This window comes from Coregonus lavaretus (assembly GCF_964263955.1).
Source record: "Coregonus lavaretus genome assembly, chromosome: 23".
Classification (NCBI taxonomy): Eukaryota; Metazoa; Chordata; class Actinopteri; order Salmoniformes; family Salmonidae; genus Coregonus; species Coregonus lavaretus.
Window position 1 is genome coordinate 14,950,609 of NC_140010.1, and position 24,314 is coordinate 14,974,922.

The window sequence follows — 24,314 nt, forward strand, 5'->3', positions numbered from 1 at the left end:
TTCCAAACTTCTTCCATTTAAGAATGATGGAGGTCAGTGTGTTCTTGAAGACCTTCAATGCTGCAGAAATGTTTTGGTACCCTTCCCCAGATCTGTGCCTTGACACAATGCTGTCTCGGAGCTCTATGGACAATTCCTTCCACCTCATGGCTTGGTTTTAGCTCTGACATGCACTGTCAACTGTGGGACCTTATATAGACAGGTGTATGCCTTTCCAAATCATGTCCAATCAATTGCAATTACCACAGGTGGACTCCAATCAAGTTGTAGAAACATCTCAAGGATGATCAATGGAAACAGGATGCACCTGAGCTCAATTTCGAGTCTCGTAGCAAAGGGTCTGTGTCGTGCTCTAGATGGCACGGTAGAATTAACTTGACAATGGAGACTGAAGTACTATTACTTTTAGCTTTAAATCTGAAGCATGGTAAGAATTAACACTGTGCATGCAGGCACACTTCAAACTGCAAGACCGCTCATTTACATATCCCTTTGACCTTCAACCTCGAATGATACGGATTGGCTGTTAAACACGAGGGAGTTATGGACTATCATTAAAGGTGTATTGCTCCATATATTACAGTTGGAATACTTATGTTTTTATTTTATTTAACCTTTATTTAACTAGGCAAGTCAGTTAAGAACAAATTCTTATTTACAATGACGGCCTACCAAAAGGCAAAAGGCCTCCTGCGGGGACGGTGGCTGGGATTAAAAAAAATATATATATATAAATATAGGACCAAACACACATTACAACAAGAGACAACACAACACTACATAAAGAGACACCTAAGACAACAACATAGCATGGCAGCAACACACGACAACACAGCAAGGTAGCAACCCAACATGAAAATAACATGGTAGCAACACAACATGGCAGCAGCACAACATGATAGCAGCACGAGACATGGTACAAACATTATTGGGCACAGACAACAGCACAAAGGGCAAGAAGGTAGAGACAACAATACATCATGCGAAGCAGCCACAACTGTCAGTAAGAGTGTCCATGATTGAGTCTTTGAATGAAGAGATGGAGATAAAACTGTCCAGTTTGAGTGTTTTTTGCAGCTCGTTCCAGTCGCTAGCTGCAGCAAACTGGAAAGAGGAGCGACCCAGGGATGTGTGTGCTTTGGGGACCTTTAACAGAATTTGACTGGCAGAACAGGTGTTGTATGTGGAGGATGAGGGCTGCAGTAGGTATCTCAGATAGGGGGGAGTGAGGCCTAAGATGGTTTTGTAAATAAGCCTCAACCAGTGGGTCTTGGGACAGGTATACAGAGATGACCAGTTTACAGAGGAGTATAGAGTGCAGTGATGTGTCCTATAAAGAGCATTGGTGGCAAATCTGATGGCCGAATGGTAAAGAACATCTAGCCGCTCGAGAGCACCCTTACCTGCCAATCTATAAATTACGTCTGAGCAGAAACCAGATTGCATACCAGAGAGAATACAATAGACATCAAGAAAGCCAGTCAGCTGAATATTGACAAGTTTTTCCAACACTTGTGATAAACAGGGCAAAATAGAAATTGGCCTATAACAGTTAGGATCAGCTTGATCTCCTCTTTAAATAAAGGATGCACCGTGGCTGCCTTCCAAGAAATGGGAACCTCCCCAGAGAGGAGAGACAGGTTAAAAAGGTCAGAGACAGGCTTGGCGATGATAGGGGCTGCAACCTTAAAGAAGAAAGGGTCTAAACCATCTGACCCAGATGGTTTTTTGGTGTCAAGTTTAAGGATCTCCTATAGCACCTCGGTCTCCGTGACCGCCTGCAGGGAGAAACTTTGTAGCGGGGGGAAAAGAGGGAGGAGCATCGGGGCTAGTCGCATTATAAGGACTGGGAGATGAGGAAATGTTGGATGGGCAAGGAGGCATGGCTGAGTCAAATAGGAATCCTGACTTAATGAAGTGGTGATTAAAGAGCTCGGCCATGTGCTCTTTGTCAGTAACAACCACATCATCAACATTAAGGGACATGGGCAGCTGTGAGGAGGAGGGTTTATTCTCCAGGTGTTTAACTGTTTTCCAGAACTTCTTGGGGTTAGACCCACAGAGAGAGAACTGCTCCTTAAAGTAACTAGCTTTAGCCTTCCGGAAAGCCTTCAACCACTTATTTCTCATTTGCCTGAACGAGAGCCAGTCAGCCTGAGTAAGCGTGTGCCGAGCCTTTTGCCAAATGGCATTCTTGAGGTGGAGTAACTCTGACAGATCATGGTCGAACCAGGGGCTGAACCTGTTTTTAATTCTCATTTTCTTTATGGGGGCGTGTTTGTTAACAATACCACTGAAAATATCAAAAAAGAAGGTCCAAGCGTCTTCGACAGAGGGGATCAAGCTGATTCTATACCAATTTACAGAGGACAGGTCATGAAGGAAGGCTTGCTCATTAAAGTATTTTTAGCAAGCGTCTGACAGGTCGTTTCACTGAGTAGCCATTATGATCATTACAGAAAAAACCAGACTGATACCTATCAGGATTGTTTGTGAGGATAACTTCAAGGAGAGTAGCCTTTTCTGGGTGTTTGGAGTCATACCTTTATTTATTCACGCCGTTTTAGAATAATGCTGTAACGTAACAAAATGTGGATAAAGGGAAGGGGTCTGAATACTTTCCGAATGCACTGTATGATTCTGCCGGACTCGGGAAGAGCTCCGCGGGTATGAAGCCCGCCCGCCCCCGCCCCCGCCCCCCCCCCCCCAACCGAATCCGAGTCGATACCGAGTCCCAAACGGATTAGGCCCGAACCCACCGTGTTCACTGGGATGCGTGCTACAGCTCAAACAAACCGATTTGTTTTTTCACTTCAAGTCCATCCGCCATTGGGACTGCGTTGAACCATTTGACTCGGCACTGTGAGTATTTTCCCATCTAAAAGTGCAATGTCGACATTTTGACTGTTATAAAGTGGCTACTCGCTAACTACCATTGTTTGAATTGGTGACGCACAGACTGATAGGGCCTGCATATGTGTTCAAAACTTCATTTCTACAGACGATTGACATCTTTTTACACCGATGTCTAGCTGTCAACTCGACTTAACCAACCCTTTCACCACGAATCGCAATATATTTTTGCTCATTATTTCATTAATACTTAGCTAGTTTAGCTAATGTTAGTTGATCATGGCCATCATCGACTGCTAAATGGAGCCTGAAGCTAGCTGGCAACGTTCAAGCTGTATCATGCTATTTGGTCCACATTAGCTCTCTAACCTGTTGTACTGCTGATGGATATTAGCTATGGCGCAAACATTTTGTGAAATTTGTTTTGTCACCCCTTGCTTGCATAACAACACTACAGTTGCTAGATACTAACCTGATATTATCGTTGTGGCTAAAAGCCTAGCTAGCTAGTTACTTTAGCTAGGTCACGTTAAATTGTCTGCAATGTCGTGTTTATCTTTCATGCATTGTATGATTAAAATAACGCAACACAACACCGTTTAAGCCAATTTGAGGTAATTTAGCTAGCTGATGTATCTTAGTTAGCTAATTAACTAGCGAGCTAAATTATATGCAATATTTTCAAAACCAGTTATTGTTATCAATTTGAAATGTAATTAACCAGAAAAGAGGCTAGCCCGCTTCCTGTTTTTGTTTTGTTTTCCACCAGACGCAGTGCTGATATATAAGTGCAAGATGATTGGTTAGAAAACGTCCACCCTGGGTGGTAACTGTTATAGAAAGCAGCTGATTGGCTTCAAATAATTCTGCCAATCGTGGATTAATGTCATCCGTGTAGGCGTGTTTTGCACCGGCTGAAAGTTGATTTGCATTCGATTTGGAACCGAGCTGCCTTCCGGGTGTGAGCCAGGTGCCCTGTTCAAAGCTCAAAGCGAAGGCGGCTCTAAACAATAGTGATATAGCCTAAACTAGATTGAGCACGTGGAGTATTGAGTAGGATTCTGTGTTTTCACATGCAAAAGTGATTGCTTTAAAAAAAAAAAAAAAACGCTTTATCTGTCTTCCCAATGAAAACTAGTTAGAAAATTCAAACATATATCTTATGGAAAAGAGATGTATGTTTCGGGACGATGCACCATGCTGCCTAGTGGACAACATAAACGAGCAGCGTAGATTAGGGTTCGATTTGAGAAGGCTCTCCTCCCTCACCGCTTTTGCCCGATCACGTCACGGGCCATAGCCCGATGGACCGCGGCTCAGATTACTCAATCTCCCTCACTGTATCATCAGACTACAGTAGCTGCCTACAGAGGCTACATTGTAATGTATCTGACTACAACTCCGAGTTTTTCCTCCAGATGTAGCTAGGCCTATTTGTTTTTTGCAAAAATATATAGTTTGGAGAGCTTACTGAACAAACTAAACATTAGGCTACGGGGCAGTCTACTGTTCTTTGACAAATCACTCTGTAAATAGTGCAGGGGAAATAAAAGTAGATTTTTCTTTCTACTGACCCAAAATGACTGTGAATCAATATTTGTTTACTGTTTACCCTCCATACGCACATTGAGTAACACAGTATAATATAGCCTGCATCTTGGCCCCTGTCCAGATCGATAGCGCATGGTCTTGTGTATAGATAGGATTTCACTGAGCATGTTATTGGGTTGTTGTCCCAGGATCGGTTACATGTTTCGTCACCCGGCCAAGCAGGTTGGTTGTCCCTGTCACTGAGTCGGTTACCAGCCAGTCTCCCTTGTTCTTAGAAAGTCATGACATGTCACGGCATGTTCTCTCTTGGCCTAAGCCCAGTGGGTCAACTCAGGCCACACGTGCTGGTTAACCATGTGAAATAGTCATGATTTCTCATTTAATCTGGGTCACGTTCAGTAGGCAAATGTTATAGAGCGTTGCAGATTAAAAGGTCTTGAATAGAGCTGACATAATTCTTTATTCTACATGTTAGAGGCGTGTTTGTTTTACATGAGATATTTCTAGCCTATTTGAACGGTCCACAGCTGCGGCCCTAAACATAGGTGTGTAATAGGCAAATGTAATTTCTCTGTGTGTATATTTAGCTAACTAGGTTATCTGAATCTATTGCAGGATGTCAGTTCAAGTTCAAACCACATGTACCTATTTTAGGTAACTAAATTTGCTCCCACCCTTCTCTGTCTGTATCTTTAAGTCATAGGCTTGTCAGCAGCAGCAGCATGCATGGCTGCAGTGCAGTGCAGTACTCTACTCAGTGCTTTACTGCTGGTGGAGTACCTTTTACTGCCTGACCCATTTTGACAGCCCTTTTTTTTGGTTGCAGAAAACTCAAAGGACTATGCATTTCAGGGAGGGATGAAAAAAACTAGGACAAGAAGCTGCTCCTGTAACACAGTAGAGTACTATCGCACATGGGTGAGAATTAATCAATGATTTATTTTGCCAGTGTGTGAAAGAAGAGCCAATGGAAAATGACCTCTCCACAAGCCCTACTAGCTACTACAATGTCACCTCTGAATGTGATCTTTATTAGCTGACTCAAGTGTGTTAGGTGGAGATGCTGAGAAGGCAGATAGAGAATGCACAACGTGTCTTCCTCTGCTGCATCTTTCATACTCTGTAGACAGGCTTTATGATCTCCTCACAGACCATACTCATTCGAGTTATGCTAGGTTTTTCACTTTTGAAGTTTTTTAATAACTGAAATGATAAGTAGCTACCCGTCCCACAGTGTTTTTCACACTTCATACAAAACATAGGCTACTATACTTAATCAGTTTTACAGTATTATTAATGAAGATCTCATTGTAGTTAACATCAATAAACTCAGAACAATTTTGGTTATAGCCTTTACCACTAGCTTCATGTGCTTACACTGTAATTCACAATATATATTTTCTCCATAGTTGCTTGCTTTGCACTATCTGTAGCTACATGGGTAATGCTTGCGTTGCACTGTAACAACATGGGTATTGCCCTCTGGGCTGTGTAGTTATGGTCTCTCCACAGACTGACACCCCCTGCTATACTTATCATCTTACCTCTCTTTTATCATTGTCTCCCTCTCTCTCAATTCCCTGGAGTTAGCCTATCTTGATATGACAATGGTGTGAAGTGGCCCTAAGGGAAGAAGAACACAACCACTCAATCCCTCAGGTGTCCCACTGTCCTCTTCATCGCTCCATGCCCCACTAAGAAGACAACACAGTGCTCCACTTGTGGAAAGAAGAGTTTTGCACCCTTTTTGCTCTACCGTTTCTTTCTCGCCATGGGGGGTGCAGTGAGCGCCGGGGAGGACAACGATGATCTGATTGACAATCTGAAGGAGGCGCAGTACATCCGTACGGGTCGCGTGGAGCAGGCCTTCAGGGCCATAGACCGCGGGGACTACTACCTGGATGGCTACAGGTACTACATTTACATTTACATCATTTAGCAGACGCTCTTATCCAGAGCAACTTACAAATTGGTGCATTCAACTTATGATAGCCAGTGGGACAACCACCTTTTTTTTTCTTTTTTTTATGGGGGGTGGGGTAAGAAGGATTACTTTATACTATTCCAGGTATTCCTTAAAGAGGTAGGGTTTCAAGTGTCTCCGGAAGGTGGTCAGTGACTCCGCTGTCCTGGCGTCGTGGGGGAGCTTGTTCTACCATTGGGTTGCCAGAGCAGCGAAATGCTTTGACTGGGCTGAGCGGGAACTGTGCTTCCGTAGAGGTAGGGGAGCTAGCAGGCCAGAGGTGGATGAACCTAGTGCCCTCGATTGGGTGTAGGGTCTGATCAGAGCCTGAAGGTAAGGAGGTGCCGTTCCCCTCACAGCTCCGTAGGCAAGCACCATGGTCTTGTAGTAGATGCGAGCCTCCACTGGAAGCCAGTGGAGTGTGCGGAGGAGCGGGGTGACATGAGAGAACTTGGGATGCTTGAACACCAGACGGGCTGCAGCGTTCTGGATAAGTTGAAGGGGTTTAATGGCACAGGCAGGGAGCCCAGCCAACAGCGAGTTGCAGTAATCCAGACGGGAGATGACAAGTGCCTGGATTAGGACCTGTGCCGCTTTCTGTGTAAGGTAGGGTCGTACTCTGCGAATGTTGTAGAGCATGAACCTGCAGGATCGGGTCACCGCTTTGATGTTAGCGGAGAACGACAGTGTGTTGTCCAGGGTCACGCCAAGGTTCTTTGCACTCTGGGAGGAGGACACAATGGAGTTGTCAACCGTGATGGCGAGATCAAGGAGCGGGCAGTCCTTCCCCGGGAGGAAGAGCAGCTCCGTCTTGCCGAGGTTCAGCTTGTGGTGGTGATCCGACATCCACACTGATATGTCTACCAGAGATGCAGAGATGCGATTTGCCACCTGGTTATCAGAAGGGGGAAAGGAGAAAATTAATTGTGTGTCGTCTGCATAGCAATGATAGGAGAGACCATGTGAGGATATGACAGAGCCACGTGACTTGCTGTATAGAGAGAATAGGAGAGGGCCTAGAACTGAGCCCTGGGGGACACCAGTGGTGAGAGCATGTGGTGTGGAGACAGATTCTCGCCACGCCACCTGGTAGGAGCGACCTGTCAGGTAGGACGCAATCCAAGAGTGAGCAGCGCCGGAGATGCCCAACTCGGAGAGGGTGGAGAGGAGGATCTGATGGTTCACAGTATCAAAGGCAGCGGATAGGTCTAGAAGGATAAGAGCAGAGGAGAGAGAGTTAGCTTTAGCAGTGCGGAGAGCCTCCGTGACAGAGAAGAGCAGTCTCAGGACCAGCGGTGTCATTTGACTTAATAAATGAGGATTGGATGTCGTCAACCTTCTTTTCAAAATGGTTGACGAAGTCATCCACAGAAAGGGATGAGGGAGGGGGAGGAGGAGGGGGATTCAGCAGGGAGGAGAAGGTGGCAAAGAGCTTCCTAGGGTTAGAGGCAGAGGCTTGAAATTTAGAGTGGTAGAAAGTGGCTTTAGCAGCGGAAACAGAGGAAGAGAATGTAGATAGGAGGGAGTGAAAAGATGACAGGTCCGCAGGGAGTCTAGTTTTCCTCCATTTCCGCTCGGCTGCCCGGAGCCCTCTTCTGTGAGCTCGCAATGAGTCGTCAAGCCACGGAGCAGGAGGGGAGGTCCGAGCCGGCCGGGAGGATAGGGGACATAGAGAGTCAAAAGATGCAGAAAGGGAGGAGAGGAGGGTTGAGGAGGCTGAATCAGGAGATCGGAGGGAGAAGGATTTAGCAGAGGGAAGAGATGATAGGATGGAAGAGGAGAGAGTAGCGGGAGAGAGAGAGCGAAGGTTGCGACGGCACATTACCATCGGAGTAGGGGCAGAGTGAGTAGTGTTGTAGGAGAGCGAGAGAGAAAATGATACAAAGTAGTGGTCGGAGACTTGGAGGAGAGTTGCAGTGAGATTAGTAGAAGAACAGCATCTAGTAAAGATGAGGTCAAGTGTATTGCCTGCCTTGTGAGTAGGGGGGGATGGTGAAAGGGTGAGGTCAAAAGAGGAAAGGAGTGGAAAGAAGGAGGCAGAGAGAAATGTGTCAAAGGCAGTTAAAGTCACCCAGAACTGTGAGGGGTGAGCCATCCTCAGGAAAGGAACTTATCAAGGTGTCAAGCTCATTGATGAACTCTCCAAGGGAACCTGGAGGGCGATAAATGACAAGGATGTTAAGCTTGAATGGGCTAGTGACTGTGACCGCATGGAATTCAAATGAGGAGATAGACAGATGGGTCAGGGGAAAAATAGAGAATGTCCACTTGGGAGAGATGAGGATTCCTGTGCCACCGCAGCGCTGACCAGATGCTCTCGGGGTATGCGAGAACACATGGTCAGACGAGGAAAGAGCAGTAGGAGTAGCAGTGTTTCTGTGGTAATCCATGGGACTGGAGGGTAGCATAGGCTGAGATGAACTCTGCCTTGTTGGCCGCAGAACGGCAGTTCCAGAGGCTGCCAGAGACCTGGAACTCCACGTGGGTCGTGCACGCAGGGACCACCAGATTAGTGTGGCAGAAGCCACACGGTGTGAAGCGTTTGTATGGCCTGTGCAGAGAGGAGAGAACAGGGATAGACAGACACATAGTTGACAGGCTACAGAAAAAGGCTACAATAATGCAAAGGAGATCGGAATGAAATGAACTAAACATCTGGGAAAGCGAGAGAGCGGGGCCTCCCTCACTTACGTTTTACTGAAACACTAAAATATAACTCTCCCAACTTCCACTTTAGAAATTATAATTGTTGTAAACTACAGCGGTTCAATGTTTTCTAGGAATAGACTCTAACTTAGTTTATTCAGCTAGCTAACTTGGTACAGTATTCTTCCGTGAAAACCGTCCAGGGCACCGAATCCTATGACGCCATAGCCAACTAGCATGCCAGCCTCCAATAACACGGTTTAGCACCAATACTCGGTTACAACAAACCAGTGTGTTAACACGCAAAACAGATCATTCGTGTCCGTGTCTAACGTTGTGTAAAGTTTTGGGTTAGTTTTGACAGTTTGAGGGAGTACGTCGTCAACTTATTCAGCCAGTTAGTTAGCTAGAATAGTTAGCATACTAGCTAGCCATTGCTCTCTGCCAACTAACCACCCCTCCTCCGACGGCACAAAACACACAGAGAGAGCCAAGCTAACGTTAACTAGTCACCCATGTCCCGAATTCCCTTGAACGACTCTTGTTACCAGTATGTAAAAACAAAACAAAAATAAATGTAGGTTATAACTTACCCTTAGTAGCTACTGTTAGCCAGTGAAGTGCAAAGCTAGCCACTGAATCGATTCAGCCAGTTCGCGTCTGTCCCAACGAAGAGAAAGCGTCTCCAAATATTACAGCTAGGTCGTTCCAGCTATTGTTTAGTTAGCTATCCAGGTACAGTAGCTACTAACTACCTAACGTTAACGCTTCAGATAATGAGGTTAGAAAAACAGCTGAATGGTAGGTAGCTAGCTGGCATAATTACAGGTACTTTTAAGCGTGAAATAACATTGGAAACAACTATCCACAGTTGCTAATAGTTACCAGTAGCTACCCGCTAGCTAGCTAGCTTTATTGGTACAGGTAGTGGGTTAGCTAGCCTCGTGCTTCACCGGGCTCAGCCGAATACAATAATTACCTACAATAACCTACAATAACTACGGAGATAAACTACCTACAATCTAAATACATGGTTTAAGCTTTACTCGACACCATATAAGAAGCCAAGCTTACCTCCCGCTAGAGAAGACACAACCTCACCCGACCAGACCAGACCATCAATGGTCAAAGTTTGTGAGTGTTGTTGTACAACAGACATTTCTTTTTATGGGTAATCAGCATAGGATCTTCAAGGTTTGGTGGTGCTGGTGCATGCCAGGTTGTGTTTTGCTCAGTGCGAGAAAGTGGGATTGTGGGAAGGGGAACAGAGGGCCCCACGTTAACAGGTCACGGCCACGGCGACTACAGTACCCTTAATGCTCTGTACAACCTATCTGGTTTTATCAACATCAGGTTTGGGGTCAATTCCATTTCAATTCTGGAAGTAAACAGAAATTCCTAATTTTTCTCATAGGCAAGGCAGAATTTAGGAAACATTTGAATTTCAGTTTAATTTCTGAATCAACTGAATTGAAAAGGTATTGACCCCAGCCTTGGTACCTATAATGCTCTGTACAACATACAGTGAGGGAAAAAAGTATCAAACCTACCATTAAAATTATAGACTGATCATTTCTTTGTCAGTGGGCAAACGTACAAAATCAGCAGGGGATCAAATACTTTTTTCCCCTCACTGTATCCGGTTTGATCTTTAGTAAAAAAAATTCTGGAGCTAACATAATGGTGTCCCATCTCCTTACCTATACTACAGGGACAATGCCTACAAGGACCTGGCGTGGAAGCATGGCAACATCCACCTGTCTGCCCCCTGTATCTACTCTGAGGTGATGGAGGCTCTGAAGCTCCAGCAGGGACTGTCCTTCCTCAACCTGGGCAGTGGGACTGGATATCTCAGCACCATGGTGGGACTCATAATAGGTAACGATGCCTGTTTGTTTAATTAAATACTTTTCCTCTCTACGATGTGTTGAGATATTCATTTAAATCTTAATTGATTGATTATATGGTGATGGTATTACTCGATGGGCTAGCCCTAATGAGTTAACCTATGCTTAAATAAAAATAAATTAAATAAAAAAATGAATAGCATTCGAAGTCAAACGCAGACCCACCTCACCGGTCATAAGTGATGTGTAATCACTGCAAATTAACTTTTAATAGTTTTTTTGCAGGTCCATTTGGTGTGAACCATGGAGTGGAGCTCCATACGAATGTAGTGGAATATGCCAAGGAGAAACTAGATGACTTCATCAAGAATAGTGACAGCTTTGATAAGTGAGTTGGAAGCTTAATCAAAACGTTACACATGTTATATAGGGTGTAATGGTGCATGCAGTGAAACTCTGGTTAAATAACTAGATGCAGTTCAGTTAGTATTTATCTGCCTGACAATTTTCAGACATGGAAATTGCCTTAAAGTGATGTTCCAGAGCTTTTGTATAATTTCAGCCTGTAGTTTTTAAAGGAGTGCTTCAAATCCTTTTATTTGTATTTTTTTGTTGATGGCTTTCCCCCTCTGTTTCTGCTACTGAATTTATCACCCAGGGAGGACTTGCCCTACAGGCCATGATTAATTATTGTGAAGATCTAGATTATAGACTGCATTTCTTGTACATACCATCTTCCTTTTTCTTTTTTTTTTACATAGTATAGAGCACATAAATGCTTAATACAAATTGAGGGTAGATTTATGTTCAAGGTCATTTAAACCATATTCCTAATAATAATGAGGGTAATGGATCAAGAGCTATTGCTGCTACAGCCATCCTATTTGACTGTTTAGGCTTGCATTTCTGTTATATTTAGCCTACTTTTTTCCTTTTCTTTCTTTTTCTTCATTACCCACCCTAACTCAACAAGTCTGCAAACTTAACGTTAAATGTCTGAAGGGTTAAATGGTTATTTATTTTATGTTTTACTTTTTCTTTCTCAATACCTCAAAAAATATGCTGCTTAAGAGATTTCATATGTAAAGCTGCCACTCACCATTATGCTGCAACTCTGTACTGATAGTGCAGGGCGGGGGGAACTTGGGTGGGAAGGCTGGGGGGCCAGGGAGGAGGGGGGGGGTTCTGGGTGGGGAACGACCAATGGCTTGGTTCCCCTGTAGGTCCTGCTTTTTGTTTCACATCCATAGGCTTATTAACACTAAAGATAAAGATACATCATTAATAATAAATAGTTTTTTGAAAAACAATGGCAACGCTAGCTATTCTCTTTTGGAATTTGAAAGATCTTAATAGTCCTATCAACTGTTCCAGCTGTCTTAATATCCTAGTAAGAAGCCATGTTGATATAGCAATGCTCCAAGAAACACACCTGCTCCAAAAGGACTCACATAGAATAGAGAACCATTTGTACAAACTGGTTGCTTTTTCATCAGCCCCAAACAGAACTAAAGGTGTAATCATAATGATACATAAACTCAAAATCCCCATCTTGGGTAAAGGCGAAGACCAAGAAGGCAGAATCACTTTCCTTAAATGTATCCATAATGTAAAGAAAATGACTTTATTAATGTGTACGTTTAAATTAATGTGATCCTACGTTTTGGGATTCTCTGAACAGCATATTGTTAGAATTAACTGAATACCTTCTGGTTATCGGGCCAGACATGAATGCCATTTTGGACATGCGGGACAAATCTGATGAGACCAACTACAGTCCACAACTACTGACCACCATGCTTACTACTGCCAACTTCAAATTTCAGAATCTCTTAAGCAACAAGATGGCATTTCAACATTTCATTACTACAAACTCCTACATTCTGGGATCAATTTGAAGTTGAACTAAATTCATTCATAATGATCAATACAAATTCAGTTGATAAACACCGGATTCTATGGAATGCCACCAAATGTTTTATAAAAAATAATGCAACTGCATTTGCATCTGTGTTGAACAAATCACAATTCAAGAAGATATCAGAATTGGAAATGTTGTTATATGCATTTGAGCGTTCTCAACAAACACTCTTTTCAGACCAGGTAGCTATTACTCTTTCCAAAGGCAAGACAGAACTTAATTTATTGATAAGACAGAGAGCAGAATTTGCCATCCATCGAGTTAGACTCAACCATTACTTCCATGGTAATCATCCCAGTCATTTACTGGCCAACAAGCTTTGCAGTAATGATCAATTAGCTGATATAGCAACTATTGAATCTGAATTACTATCAGAACCCAAATTAATCAAAGATTCTCCCGGTTCTATAAATAATTGTACACCTCTGATTGTAAATCCACACCAAGCCAGACTAAGTCCTTTCTAAAATAATTAAGAACTCCTCTTCTCTCAACAGAGGAAGCCACCTCCCTGGGAGCCCACATCTCTCTAAATGAACACAAAAGGGAATTGGATAGCACAAATAAAGGCAGATCACCTGGATAGGATGGTATTTCTTCTGAGCTCTATTTAAAATGTTGCAATCAATTAGGTCCACTATTGCTCGAAATGATTAAGACAGCTGTTCACAAAGGTTCATTTGGGAGTGATACAGCACTAATTTCCCTTTTATTAAAAAAAGGTTTAAAGATGCCACACAGTGTTCTCACTATCGCCCCCTATCTTTGCTAAACACAGATATTCAACTGTTTTCCAAAATGTTGTCATCCCGTCTCGAGACTTACTTACCCAAATTGGTCCACACGGACCAAAGCGGGTTTGTTAAAAAACGTTTATCCTTGGATAACCTCCATCGATTATTACACATCTTAAATACTTAATGAAAATAAATAAATATGTATGCACTCACTAACTGTAAGTCGCTCTGGATAAGAGCGTCTGCTAAATGACTAAAATGGAAAATGTAATGGAAAATGGAAACAACAGCTCCTTGGGCTGCTTTATCACTTGATGCAGAAAAAGCTTTTAATAGACTATAATGGTCATATCTCTGGTCTGTCTTAGAACATATGGGAATTGTCTCCAATTTCATGAATATTATTAAATTGCTATATGCCAATTCCTCAGCCATAATTTTAACAGGCAATATCTGCTCCTCTCCTTTCAGAATCAATAGAAGCAGCAGACAAGGCGATCCAATTCCTCCTTTGCTATTCTTATTATCCATGGAACCCCTGCCCAAGGCAATTTGTCAATCGAAGGAAATAACACACATTTCTTTAAAATCTACTGATCACTTCATCTCATTATACACAGATTATATTTTACTACACTGAACAAAAATATAAACGCAACATGTAAAGTGTTGGTCTCATGTTTCATGAATTTATTTCAGGTTACTTATTTCCTTATATGAACAGTAACTCAAAAAAAGCATGTTGCGTTTATATTTTGGTTCAGTATATATTTACAATTTAGGTCAGCTATGCTAGCCTACGGAATCCCTTGGGAAACTCAACTATCGAACCATCCAATTATGGGATTTATAAATACATTATCCGGGCTCCCGAAAGGATATATCTCTATAATATAAAAGGAACTTTTGGAAAGCTCATATTCTGAGATAGCCATTAAGAAAGTATGGTCCACAGATCTAATTGAATCTGAACAACCCTTTAACTGGAACAGAATATGTAAATATATGACCTTGGCATCCTGTAATCCAAACCATCAATTTATACATTTTACGTTTGTTCACAGACTGTATTTAACGCCAAGGAAACATTTTATGATGAAATTAGCCCCAACTCCCAACTGTTCACTGTGTCCCCTAAATCAGGTAGGCACATTCCTTCATATGATGTGGGTGTGCCCTGCAGTTAAATGCTTTGCATCTATTATGTTACTTAATGATGATAGCTCCTTCAATCTCTTAATCAATCAGAGACGATTACTGATGTTGGCACTTCAACGGCAATCTCTTCACTCTCTCCCAATTTGCCAGTGGATACAGTTACTATTCGATGTTAAAACATTAGAATTATCGACAGCAATAATTATTGGTGCTAGTCAAACAATTGAGGCCTGGACAAATATACTTGGGTTGGATGGAGACATGTTGGTTGGGTGAATGGGATGGGAGGTTTGGGGTGGAGGCCCACTTTTTATTTTATTTTTATTTTTTTATACAGAATTTATTATTACTTAAATTCTATGTATTTCATACTTTTGTTTTTCTTTTGAGTGGCAGCCAACGGGTACATTTTTATGTAAACTGAATATATTAATTGAAATGGATGTTGTACCTCTAACCCCCTTTATTTATTTATGTATTTATTTATATATACAGCTGTGGAAAAAATTAAGAGACCACTGCAAATTTTTCTTAAATCAGCATCTCTACATGTATGACTTCCATTCCAGTGTCTGTTGAATTCCAACACAGGCACACCTCATTCTACTGAATTAGGTACTGATTAGGTGATCACCTGAACCAAATCTTATTTAACGAGGAAAAGTATAAAAAACTGCTGCTTTGGTCATCACTATCCTCTTGTAATAGGTCCAGCTGGATGGCAAAAACAGTGCTAATAGTACCTCAAAAGTAATATTAATCAAAAAATAACTATTGACCATGCCAAAAGAGTTGAAAAGGAAAGTTTTGAGTGAGGAAAAGAAGGGTTCAATTCTGGCTTTACTGGCAGAGGGATACAGTGAGCGTCAGGTTGCTTCCATCCTTAAAATTTCAAAGATGGCGGTTCATAAGAACAAGGTCAAGCAGCAGACATTGGGGACAGCAAAGCTACAGACCGGCAGAGGGCGAAATCGACTCTCTACTGACCGGGATGACCGCCAACTCATTCGAATGTCACTCAACAACCGTAGGATGACATCAAGTGACCTACAAAAAGAATGGCAAACGGTAGCTGGGGTGAAGTGCACGGTGAGGACGGTTCAAAACAGGCTCCTAGGGGCAGAGCTGAAGTCATGCAAAGCTAGAAAAAAGCCCTTCATCAATGACAAGCAAAGAAGAGCCAGGCTGAGGTTTGCAACAGACCATAAGGATTGGACCGTAGAGGACTGGAGTAAGGTCATCTTCTCTGATGAGTCCAATTTTCAGCTTTGCCCAACACCTGGTCGTTTAATGGTTAGACGGAGACCTGGAGAGGCCTACAAGCCATAGTGTCTCGCACCCACTGTGAAATTTGGTGGAGGATCGGTGATGATCTGGGGGTACTTCAGCAAGGCTGGAATCGGGCAGATTTGTCTTTGTGAAGGACGCATGAATCAAGCCACGTACAAGGTTGTCCTGGAAGAAAACTTGCTTCCTTTTGCTCTGACATTGTTCCCCAACTCTGAGGATTGGTTTTTCCAGCAGGACAATGCGCCATGCCACACAGCCAGGTCAATCAAGGTGTGGATGGAGGACCACCAGATCAAGACCCTGTCATGGCCAGCACAATCTCCAGACCTGAACCCCATTGAAAAATTCTGGAATGTGATCAAGAGGAAGATGGATGGTCACAAGCCATCAAACAAAGCCGAGCTGCTTGAATTTCTGCGCCAGGAGTGGCATAAAGTCACCCAACATCAATGTGAAAGACTGGTGGAGAGCATGCCAAGACGCATGAAAGCTGAGATTGAAAATCAGGGTTATTCCACCAAATATTGATTTCTGAACTCTTCCTAAGTTAAAACATTAGTATCGTGTTGTTTAAAAATGAACATGAACTTATTTTCTTTGCATTATTCGAGGTCTGACAACACTGCATATTTTTTGTTATTTTGACCAGTTGTCATTTTCTGCAAATAAATGCTCTAAATGACAATATTTTTATTTGGAATTTGGGAGAAATTTTATTTTTACCCAAAAACATACAGTGGGGAAAAAAAGTATTTAGTCAGCCACCAATTGTGCAAGTTCTCCCACTTAAAAAGATGAGAGAGGCCTGTAATTTTCATCATAGGTACACGTCAACTATGACAGACAAAATGAGAAAAAAAAATCCAGAAAATCACATTGTAGGATTTTTTATGAATTTATTTGCAAATTATGATGGAAAATAAGTATTTGGTCAATAACAAAAGTTTCTCAATACTTTTGTTATATACCCTTTGTTGGCAATGACACAGGTCAAACGTTTTCTGTAAGTCTTCACAAGGTTTTCACACACTGTTGCTGGTATTTTGGCCCATACCTCCATGCAGATCTCCTCTAGAGCAGTGATGTTTTGGGGCTGTCGCTGGGCAACACGGACTTTCAACTCCCTCCAAAGATTTTCTATCGGGTTGAGATCTGGAGACTGGCTAGGCCACTCCAGGACCTTAATGCTTCTTACGAAGCCACTCCTTCGTTGCCCGGGCGGTGTGTTTGGGATCATTGTCATGCTGAAATACCCAGCCACGTTTCATCTTCAATGCCCTTGCTGATGGAAGGAGGTTTTCACTCAAAATCTCACGATACATGGCCCCATTCATTCTTTCCTTTACACGGATCAGTCGTCCTGGTCCCTTTGCATGTTTTTAAGTGGGAGAACTTGCACAATTGGTGGCTGACTAAATACTATTTTTTCCCCCCCACTGTGTGTGTGTGTGTGTGTGTGTGTGTGTATATATATATATATAGAATGACACAAATATTAATTTTCACAGTCTGCTGCCTCAGTTTCGATTATGGCAATTTGCAGATACTCCAGAATGTCATGAAGAGTGATCAGATGAATTGTAATTAATTGCAAAGTCCCTCTTTGCAAAAAAAAATTAACTTACTCCCCCAAAAACATTTCCACTGCATTTCAGCCCTGCCACAAAAGGACCAGCTGACATCATGTCAGTGATTCTCTCGTTAACACAGGTGAGAGTGTTGACGAGGACAAGGCTGGAGATCACTCTGTCATGCTGATTTGAGTTAGAATAACAGACTGGAAGCTTTAAAAGGAGGGTGGTGCTTGAAATCATTGTTCTTTCTCTGTTAACCATGGTTACCTGCAAGGAAACACGTGCTGTCATCATTGCTTTGCACAAAAAGGGCTTCACAGGCAAGGATATTGCTGCTAGTAAGATTGCACCTAAATCAACCATTTTATCGGATCATCAAGAACTTCAAGGAGAGAGGTTCAATTGTTGTGAAGAAGGCGTCAGGGCGCCCAATAAAGTCCAGCAAGCGCCAGGACCGTCTCCTAAAGTTGATTCAGCTGCGGGATCGAGGCTCCACCAGTGCAGAGCTTGCTCAGGAATGGCAGCAGGCAGGTGTGAGTGCATCTGCACGCACAGTGAGGCGAAGACTTTTGGAGGATGGCAGCGAGGAAGCCACTTCTCTCCAGGAAAAACATCAGGGACAGACTGATATTTTGCAAAAGGTACAGGGATTGGATTGCTGAGGACTGGTGTAAAGTCATTTTCTCTGATGAATCCCTTTTCCGATTGTTTGGGGCATCCGGAAAACACCTTGTCCGGAGGAGACAAGGTGAGCGCTACCATCAGTCCTGTGTCATGCCAACAGTAAAGCATCCTGAGACCATTCATGTGTGGGGTTTCTTCTCAGCCAAGGGAGTGGGCTCACTCACAATTTTGCCTAAGAACACAGCCATGAATAAAGAATGGTACCAACACATCCTCCGAGAGCAACTTCTCCCAACCATCCAAGAACAGTTTGGTGACGACCAATGCCTTTTCTAGCCTTTTTATTTTTTATTTTTTTTATTTCACCTTTATTTAACCAGGTAAGCCAGTTGAGAACAGGTTCTCATTTACAACTGCGACCTGGCCAAGATAAAGCAAAGTAGTGCAATAAAAACAACACAGAGTTACATATGGGGTAAAAAACATAAAGTCAGAAATACAACAGAAAATATATATACAGTGTGTGCAAATGTAGCAAGTTATGGAGGTAAGGCAATAAATAGGCTATAGTGCAGAATAATTACAATAGTATTAACACTGGAATGCTAGATGTGCAAGAGATTATGTGCAAATAGAGATACTGGGGTGCAAAAGAGCAAAATAAATAACAATATAGGGATGAGGTAGTTGGGTGGGCTAATTTCAGATGGGCTGTGTACAGGTGCAGTGATCGGTAAGGTGCTCTGACAACTGATGCTTAAAGTTATTGAGGGAGATAAGAGTCTCCAGCTTCAGAGATTTTTGCAATTCGTTCCAGTCATTGGCAGCAGAGAACTGGAAGGAATGGCGGCCAAAGGAGGTGTTGGCTTTGGGAATGACCAGTGAGATATACCTGCAGGAGCGCAGACTATGGGTGGGTGCTGCTATGGTGACCAATGAGCTAAGATAAGGCGGGGATTTGCCTAGCAGTGATTTATAGATGGCCTGGAGCCAGTGGGTTTGACGACGAACATGTAGTGAGGACCAGCCAACAAGAGCGTACAGGTCACAGTGGTGGGTAGTGTATGGGGCTTTGGAGACAAAACGGATGGCACTGTGATAGACTACATCCAATTTGCTGAGTAGAGTGTTGGAGGCTATTTTGTAAATTACATCGCCGAAGTCAAGGATCGGTAGGATAGTCAGTTTTACGAGGGCATGTTTGGCAGCATGAGTGAAGGAGGCTTTGTTGTGAAATAGGAAGCCGATTCTAGATTTAACTTTGGATTGGAGATTCTTTATGTGAGTCTGGAAGTTGAGTTTACAGTCTAACCAGACACCTAGGTATTTGTAGTTGTCCACATACTCTAGGTCAGACCCGTCGAGAGTGGTGATTCTAGTCGGGTGGGCGGGTGCCAGCAGCGTTCGATTGAAAAGCATGCATTTAGTTTTACTAGTGTTTAAGAGCAGTTGGAGGCTACTGAAGGATTGTTGTATGGCATGATGGATGATGGAGCACCTTGCCATAAGGCAAAGTGATAACTAAGTGGCTCGGGGAACAAAACATCGACATTTTGGGTCCATGGCCAGGAAACTCCCCAGACCTTAATCCCATTGAGAACTTGTGGTCGATCTTCAAGAGGCGGGTGGACAAACAAAAACCCACAAACTCCAAGCATTGATTATGCAAGAATGGGCTGCCATCAGTCAGGGTGTGTTGCAGAGGTCTTGAAAAAGAAGGGTCAACACTGCAAATATTGACTCTTTGCATAAACTTAATGTATTTGTCAATAAAAGCCGTTGACACTTATGGAATGCTTGTAATTATACTTCAGTATACCATAGTAACATCTGAAAAACATATCTCATAACACTGAAGCAGCGAACTTTGTGAAGACCAATATTTGTGTCATTCTGAAAACGTTTGACCACAACTGTACAGTACTGTTCAAAGGTTTGGGGTCACTTAGAAATGTCCTTGTTTTTCGAAAGAAAAGCAATTTTTCTGTCCGTGAAAATAACATCAAATTGATCAGAAATACAGTGTAGACATTGTTAATGTTGTAAATGGCTATTGTAGCTGGAAATGGCTGATTTTTAATGGAATATCTACATAGGCGTACAGAGGCCAATTACAGTGGGGGAAAAAAGTATTTAGTCAGCCACCAATTGTGCAAGTTCTCCCACTTAAAAAGATCAGAGAGGCCTGTAATTTTCATCATAGGTACACGTCAACTATGACAGACAAAATGAGAAATGAAAAATCCAGAAAATCACATTGTAGGATTTTTTATGAATTTATTTGCAAATTATGGTGGAAAATAAGTATTTGGTCAATAACAAATGTTTCTCAATACTTTGCTATATACCCTTTGTTGGCAATGACACAGGTCAAACGTTTTCTGTAAGTCTTCACAAGGTTTTCACACACTGTTGCTGGTATTTTGGCCCATTCCTCCATGCAGATCTCCTCTAGAGCAGTGATGTTTTGGGGCTGTCGCTGGGCAACATGGACTTTCAACTCCCTCCAAAGATTTTCTATCGGGTTGAGATCTGGAGACTGGCTAGGCCACTCCAGGACCTTGAAATGCTTCTTACAAAGCCACTCCTTCGTTGCCCGGGCGGTGTGTTTGGGATCATTGTCATGCTGAAAGACCCAGCCACGTTTCATCTTCAATGCCCTTACTGATGGAAGGAGGTTTTCACTCAAAATCTCACGATACATGGCCCCATTCATTCTTTCCTTTACACGGATCAGTCGTCCTGGTCCCTTTGCAGAAAAACAGCCCCAAAGCATGATGTTTCCACCCCCATGCTTCACAGTAGGTATGGTGTTCTTTGGATGCAACTCAGCATTCTTTGTCCTCCAAACACGACGAACATTTTGTCTGTCATAGTTGACGTGTACCTATGATGAAAATTACAGGCCTCTCTGATCTTTTTAAGTGGGAGAACTTGCACAATTGGTGGCTGACTAAATACTTTTTTCCCCCACTGTATCAGCAACCATCAGTCCTGTGTTCCAATGGCATGTTGTGTTTGCTAATCCAAGTTTTTATCATTTTAAAAGGCTAATTGATCATTAGAAAACCCTATTGCAATTATGTTAGCACAGCTGAAAACTGTTGTGCTGATTAAAAAAGCAATACAACTGGCCTTCTTGAGACTAGTTGAGTATCTGGAGCATCAGCAATTGTGGGTTCGATTACAGGCTCAAAATGGCCAGAAACAAATAACTTTCTTCTGAAACTCGTCAGTCTATTCTTGTTCTGAGAAATGAAGGCTATTCCATGCGAGAAATTGACAAGACACTGAAGATATCGTACAACGCTGTGTTGAAGCAGTCAGCTGGTATTCTGTCTATAATGGAGTGGCCAGCACAGTCACCGGATCTCAACCCTATTGAGCTGTTGTGGGAGCAGCTTGACCGTATGGTACGTAAGAAGTGCCCATCAAGCCAATCCAACTTGTGGGAGGTGCTTCAGGAAGCATGGGATGAAATCTCTTCAGATTACCTCAACAAATTGACAACTAGAATGCCAAAGGTCTGCAAGGCTGTAATTGCTGCAAATTGAGGATTCTTTGACGAAAGCAAAGTTTGAAGGACACAATTATTATTTCAATTAAAAATCATTATTTCTAACCTTGTCAATGACTACATTTCCTGTTCATTTTGCTATATTTCCTATTCAAACTCATTTCATGTATGTTTTCATGGAAAACAAGGAAATTTCTTAGTGACCCCAAACTTATGAACGGTAATGTGTGTGTGTGTATGTATGTATGTATGTGTGTGTGTATATATATATATATGTAATGTATGTATGTATGTATGTATGTATGTATGTGTATACACACACACAGTGGGGAGAACAAGTATTTGATACACTGCCGATTTTGCAGGTTTTCCTACTTACAAAGCATGTAGAGGTCTGTAATTTTTATCATAGGTACACTTCAACTGTGAGAGACGGAATCTAAAACAAAAATCCAGAAAATCACATTTATATGATTTTTAAGTAATTAATTTGCATTTTATTGCATGACAAGTATTTGATCACCTACCAACCAGTAAGAATTCCGGCTCTCACAGACCTGTTCGTTTTTCTTTAAGAAGCCCTCCTGTTCTCCACTCATTACCTGTATTAACTGCACCTGTTTGAACTCGTTACCTGTATAAAAGACACCTGTCCACACACTCAATCAAACATACTCCAACCTCTCCACAATGGCCAAGACCAGAGAGCTGTGTAAGGACATCAGGGATAAAATTGTAGACCTGCACAAGGCTGGGATGGGCTACAGGACAATAGGCAAGCAGCTTGGTGAGAAGGCAACAACTGTTGGCGCAATTATTAGAAAATGGAAGAAGTTCAAGATGACGGTCAATCACCCTCGGTCTGGGGCTCCATGGAAGATCTCACCTCGTGGGGCATCAATGATCATGAGGAAGGTGAGGGATCAGCCCAGAACTACACGGCAGGACCTGGTCAATGACCTGAAGAGAGCTGGGACCACAGTCTCAAAGAAAACCATTTGTAACACACTACGCCGTCATGGATTAAAATCCTGCAGCGCACGCAAGGTCCCCCTGCTCAAGCCAGCGCATGTCCAGGCCCGTCTGAAGTTTGCCAATGACCATCTGGATGATCCAGAGGAGGAATGGGAGAAGGTCATGTGGTCTGATGAGAAAAATATATAGCTTTTTGGTCTAAACCAAAAACACTCGCCGTGTTTGGAGGAAGAAGAAGGATGAGTACAACCCCAAGAACACCATCCCAACCGTGACGCATGGAGGTGGAAACATCATTCTTTGGGGATGCTTTTCTGCAAAGGGGACAGGACGACTGCACCGTATTGAGGGGAGGATGGATGGGGCCATGTATCGCGAGATCTTGGCCAACAACCTCCTTCCCTCAGTAAGAGCATTGAAGATGGGTCGTGGCTGGGTCTTCCAGCATGACAACGACCCGAAACACACAGCCAGGGCAACTAAGGAGTGGCTCCGTAAGAAGCATCTCAAGGTCCTGGAGTGGCCTAGCCAGTCTCCAGACCTGAACCCAATAGAAAATCTTTGGAGGGAGCTGAAAGTCCGTATTGCCCAGCGACAGCCCCGAAACCTGAAGGATCTGGAGAAGGTCTGTATGGAGGAGTGGGCCAAAATCCCTGCTGCAGTGTGTGCAAACCTGGTCAAGACCTACAGGAAACGTATGATCTCTGTAATTGCAAACAAAGGTTTCTGTACCAAATATTAAGTTCTGCTTTTCTGATGTATCAAATACTTATGTCATGCAATAAAATGCAAATTAATTACTTAAAAATCATACAATGTGATTTTCTGGATTTTTGTTTTAGATTCCGTCTCTCACAGTTGAAGTGTACCTATGATAAAAATTACAGACCTCTACATGCTTTGTAAGTAGGAAAACCTGCAAAATCTGTGTGTGTGTGTGTATGTATATATATATATATATATATATATATATATATAACTAACTTTGGGTCTTCCTTTGCTGTGGCGGTCCTCATGAGAGCCAGTTCCATCATAGCGCTTGATGGTTTTTGCGACTGCACTTGAAGAAACTTTTTTTTCTCTTTGCTTATTTGAGCTGTTCTTGCCATAATATGGACTTGGTCTTTCACCAAATAGGGCTATCTTCTGTATACCACCCCTACTTTGTCACAACACAACTGATTGGCTCAAACGCATTAAGAAGGAAAGAAATAACACAAATTACGTTTTAACAAGGCACACCTGTTAATTGAAATGCATTCCAGGTGACTACCTCATGAAGCTGGTTGAGAGAATGCTAAGAATGTGCAAAGCTGTCATCAAGGCAAAGGGTGGCTACTTTGAAGAATCTCAAATATAACATATATTTTGATATGTTTAACACTGTTTTGGTTACTACATGATTCTATATGTGTTATTTCATAGTTTTGATGTATTCATTATTATTCTACAATGTAGAAAATAGTAAAAATAAAGAACAACCCTTGAATGAGTAGGTGTGTCCAAACTTTTGACTGGTACTATATATATTAGTTTATTTGCAATTCCTATTATATATTACAAATTCTAATTCGTACAATAGTTTACACATTTTTAAGTGCTTAAGATCCTGGACAGCATCTTTAAGACGTGTGTCTTGCCAATTGAATACATTTTAA

At 42.4% G+C, this 24,314-nt stretch overlaps 1 protein-coding gene across 2 annotated transcripts in view; it reads left to right on the top strand.

Moving 5' to 3' along the window:
- The first annotated feature begins 2,718 nt into the window (after window positions 1-2,718).
- The window catches only part of LOC311098954 (protein-L-isoaspartate O-methyltransferase domain-containing protein 1-like), a 28,416-nt gene continuing 6,820 nt past the window's right edge, over window positions 2,719-24,314 (top strand). Inside the window, exons 1-5 of one of the 2 annotated variants that reach the window (XM_084139516.1) lie at window positions 2,751-2,862; window positions 5,231-5,322; window positions 5,995-6,315; window positions 10,725-10,891; window positions 11,146-11,248. In XM_084139516.1, coding sequence (XP_083995642.1) covers window positions 6,176-6,315; window positions 10,725-10,891; window positions 11,146-11,248 — 410 coding nt within the window. In that variant the 5' untranslated portion in view covers window positions 2,751-2,862; window positions 5,231-5,322; window positions 5,995-6,175. Of the gene's footprint in view, window positions 2,863-5,230; window positions 5,323-5,994; window positions 6,316-10,724; window positions 10,892-11,145; window positions 11,249-24,314 lie in introns of both variants that reach the window. The other variant, XM_084139517.1, reaches the window with a different exon arrangement.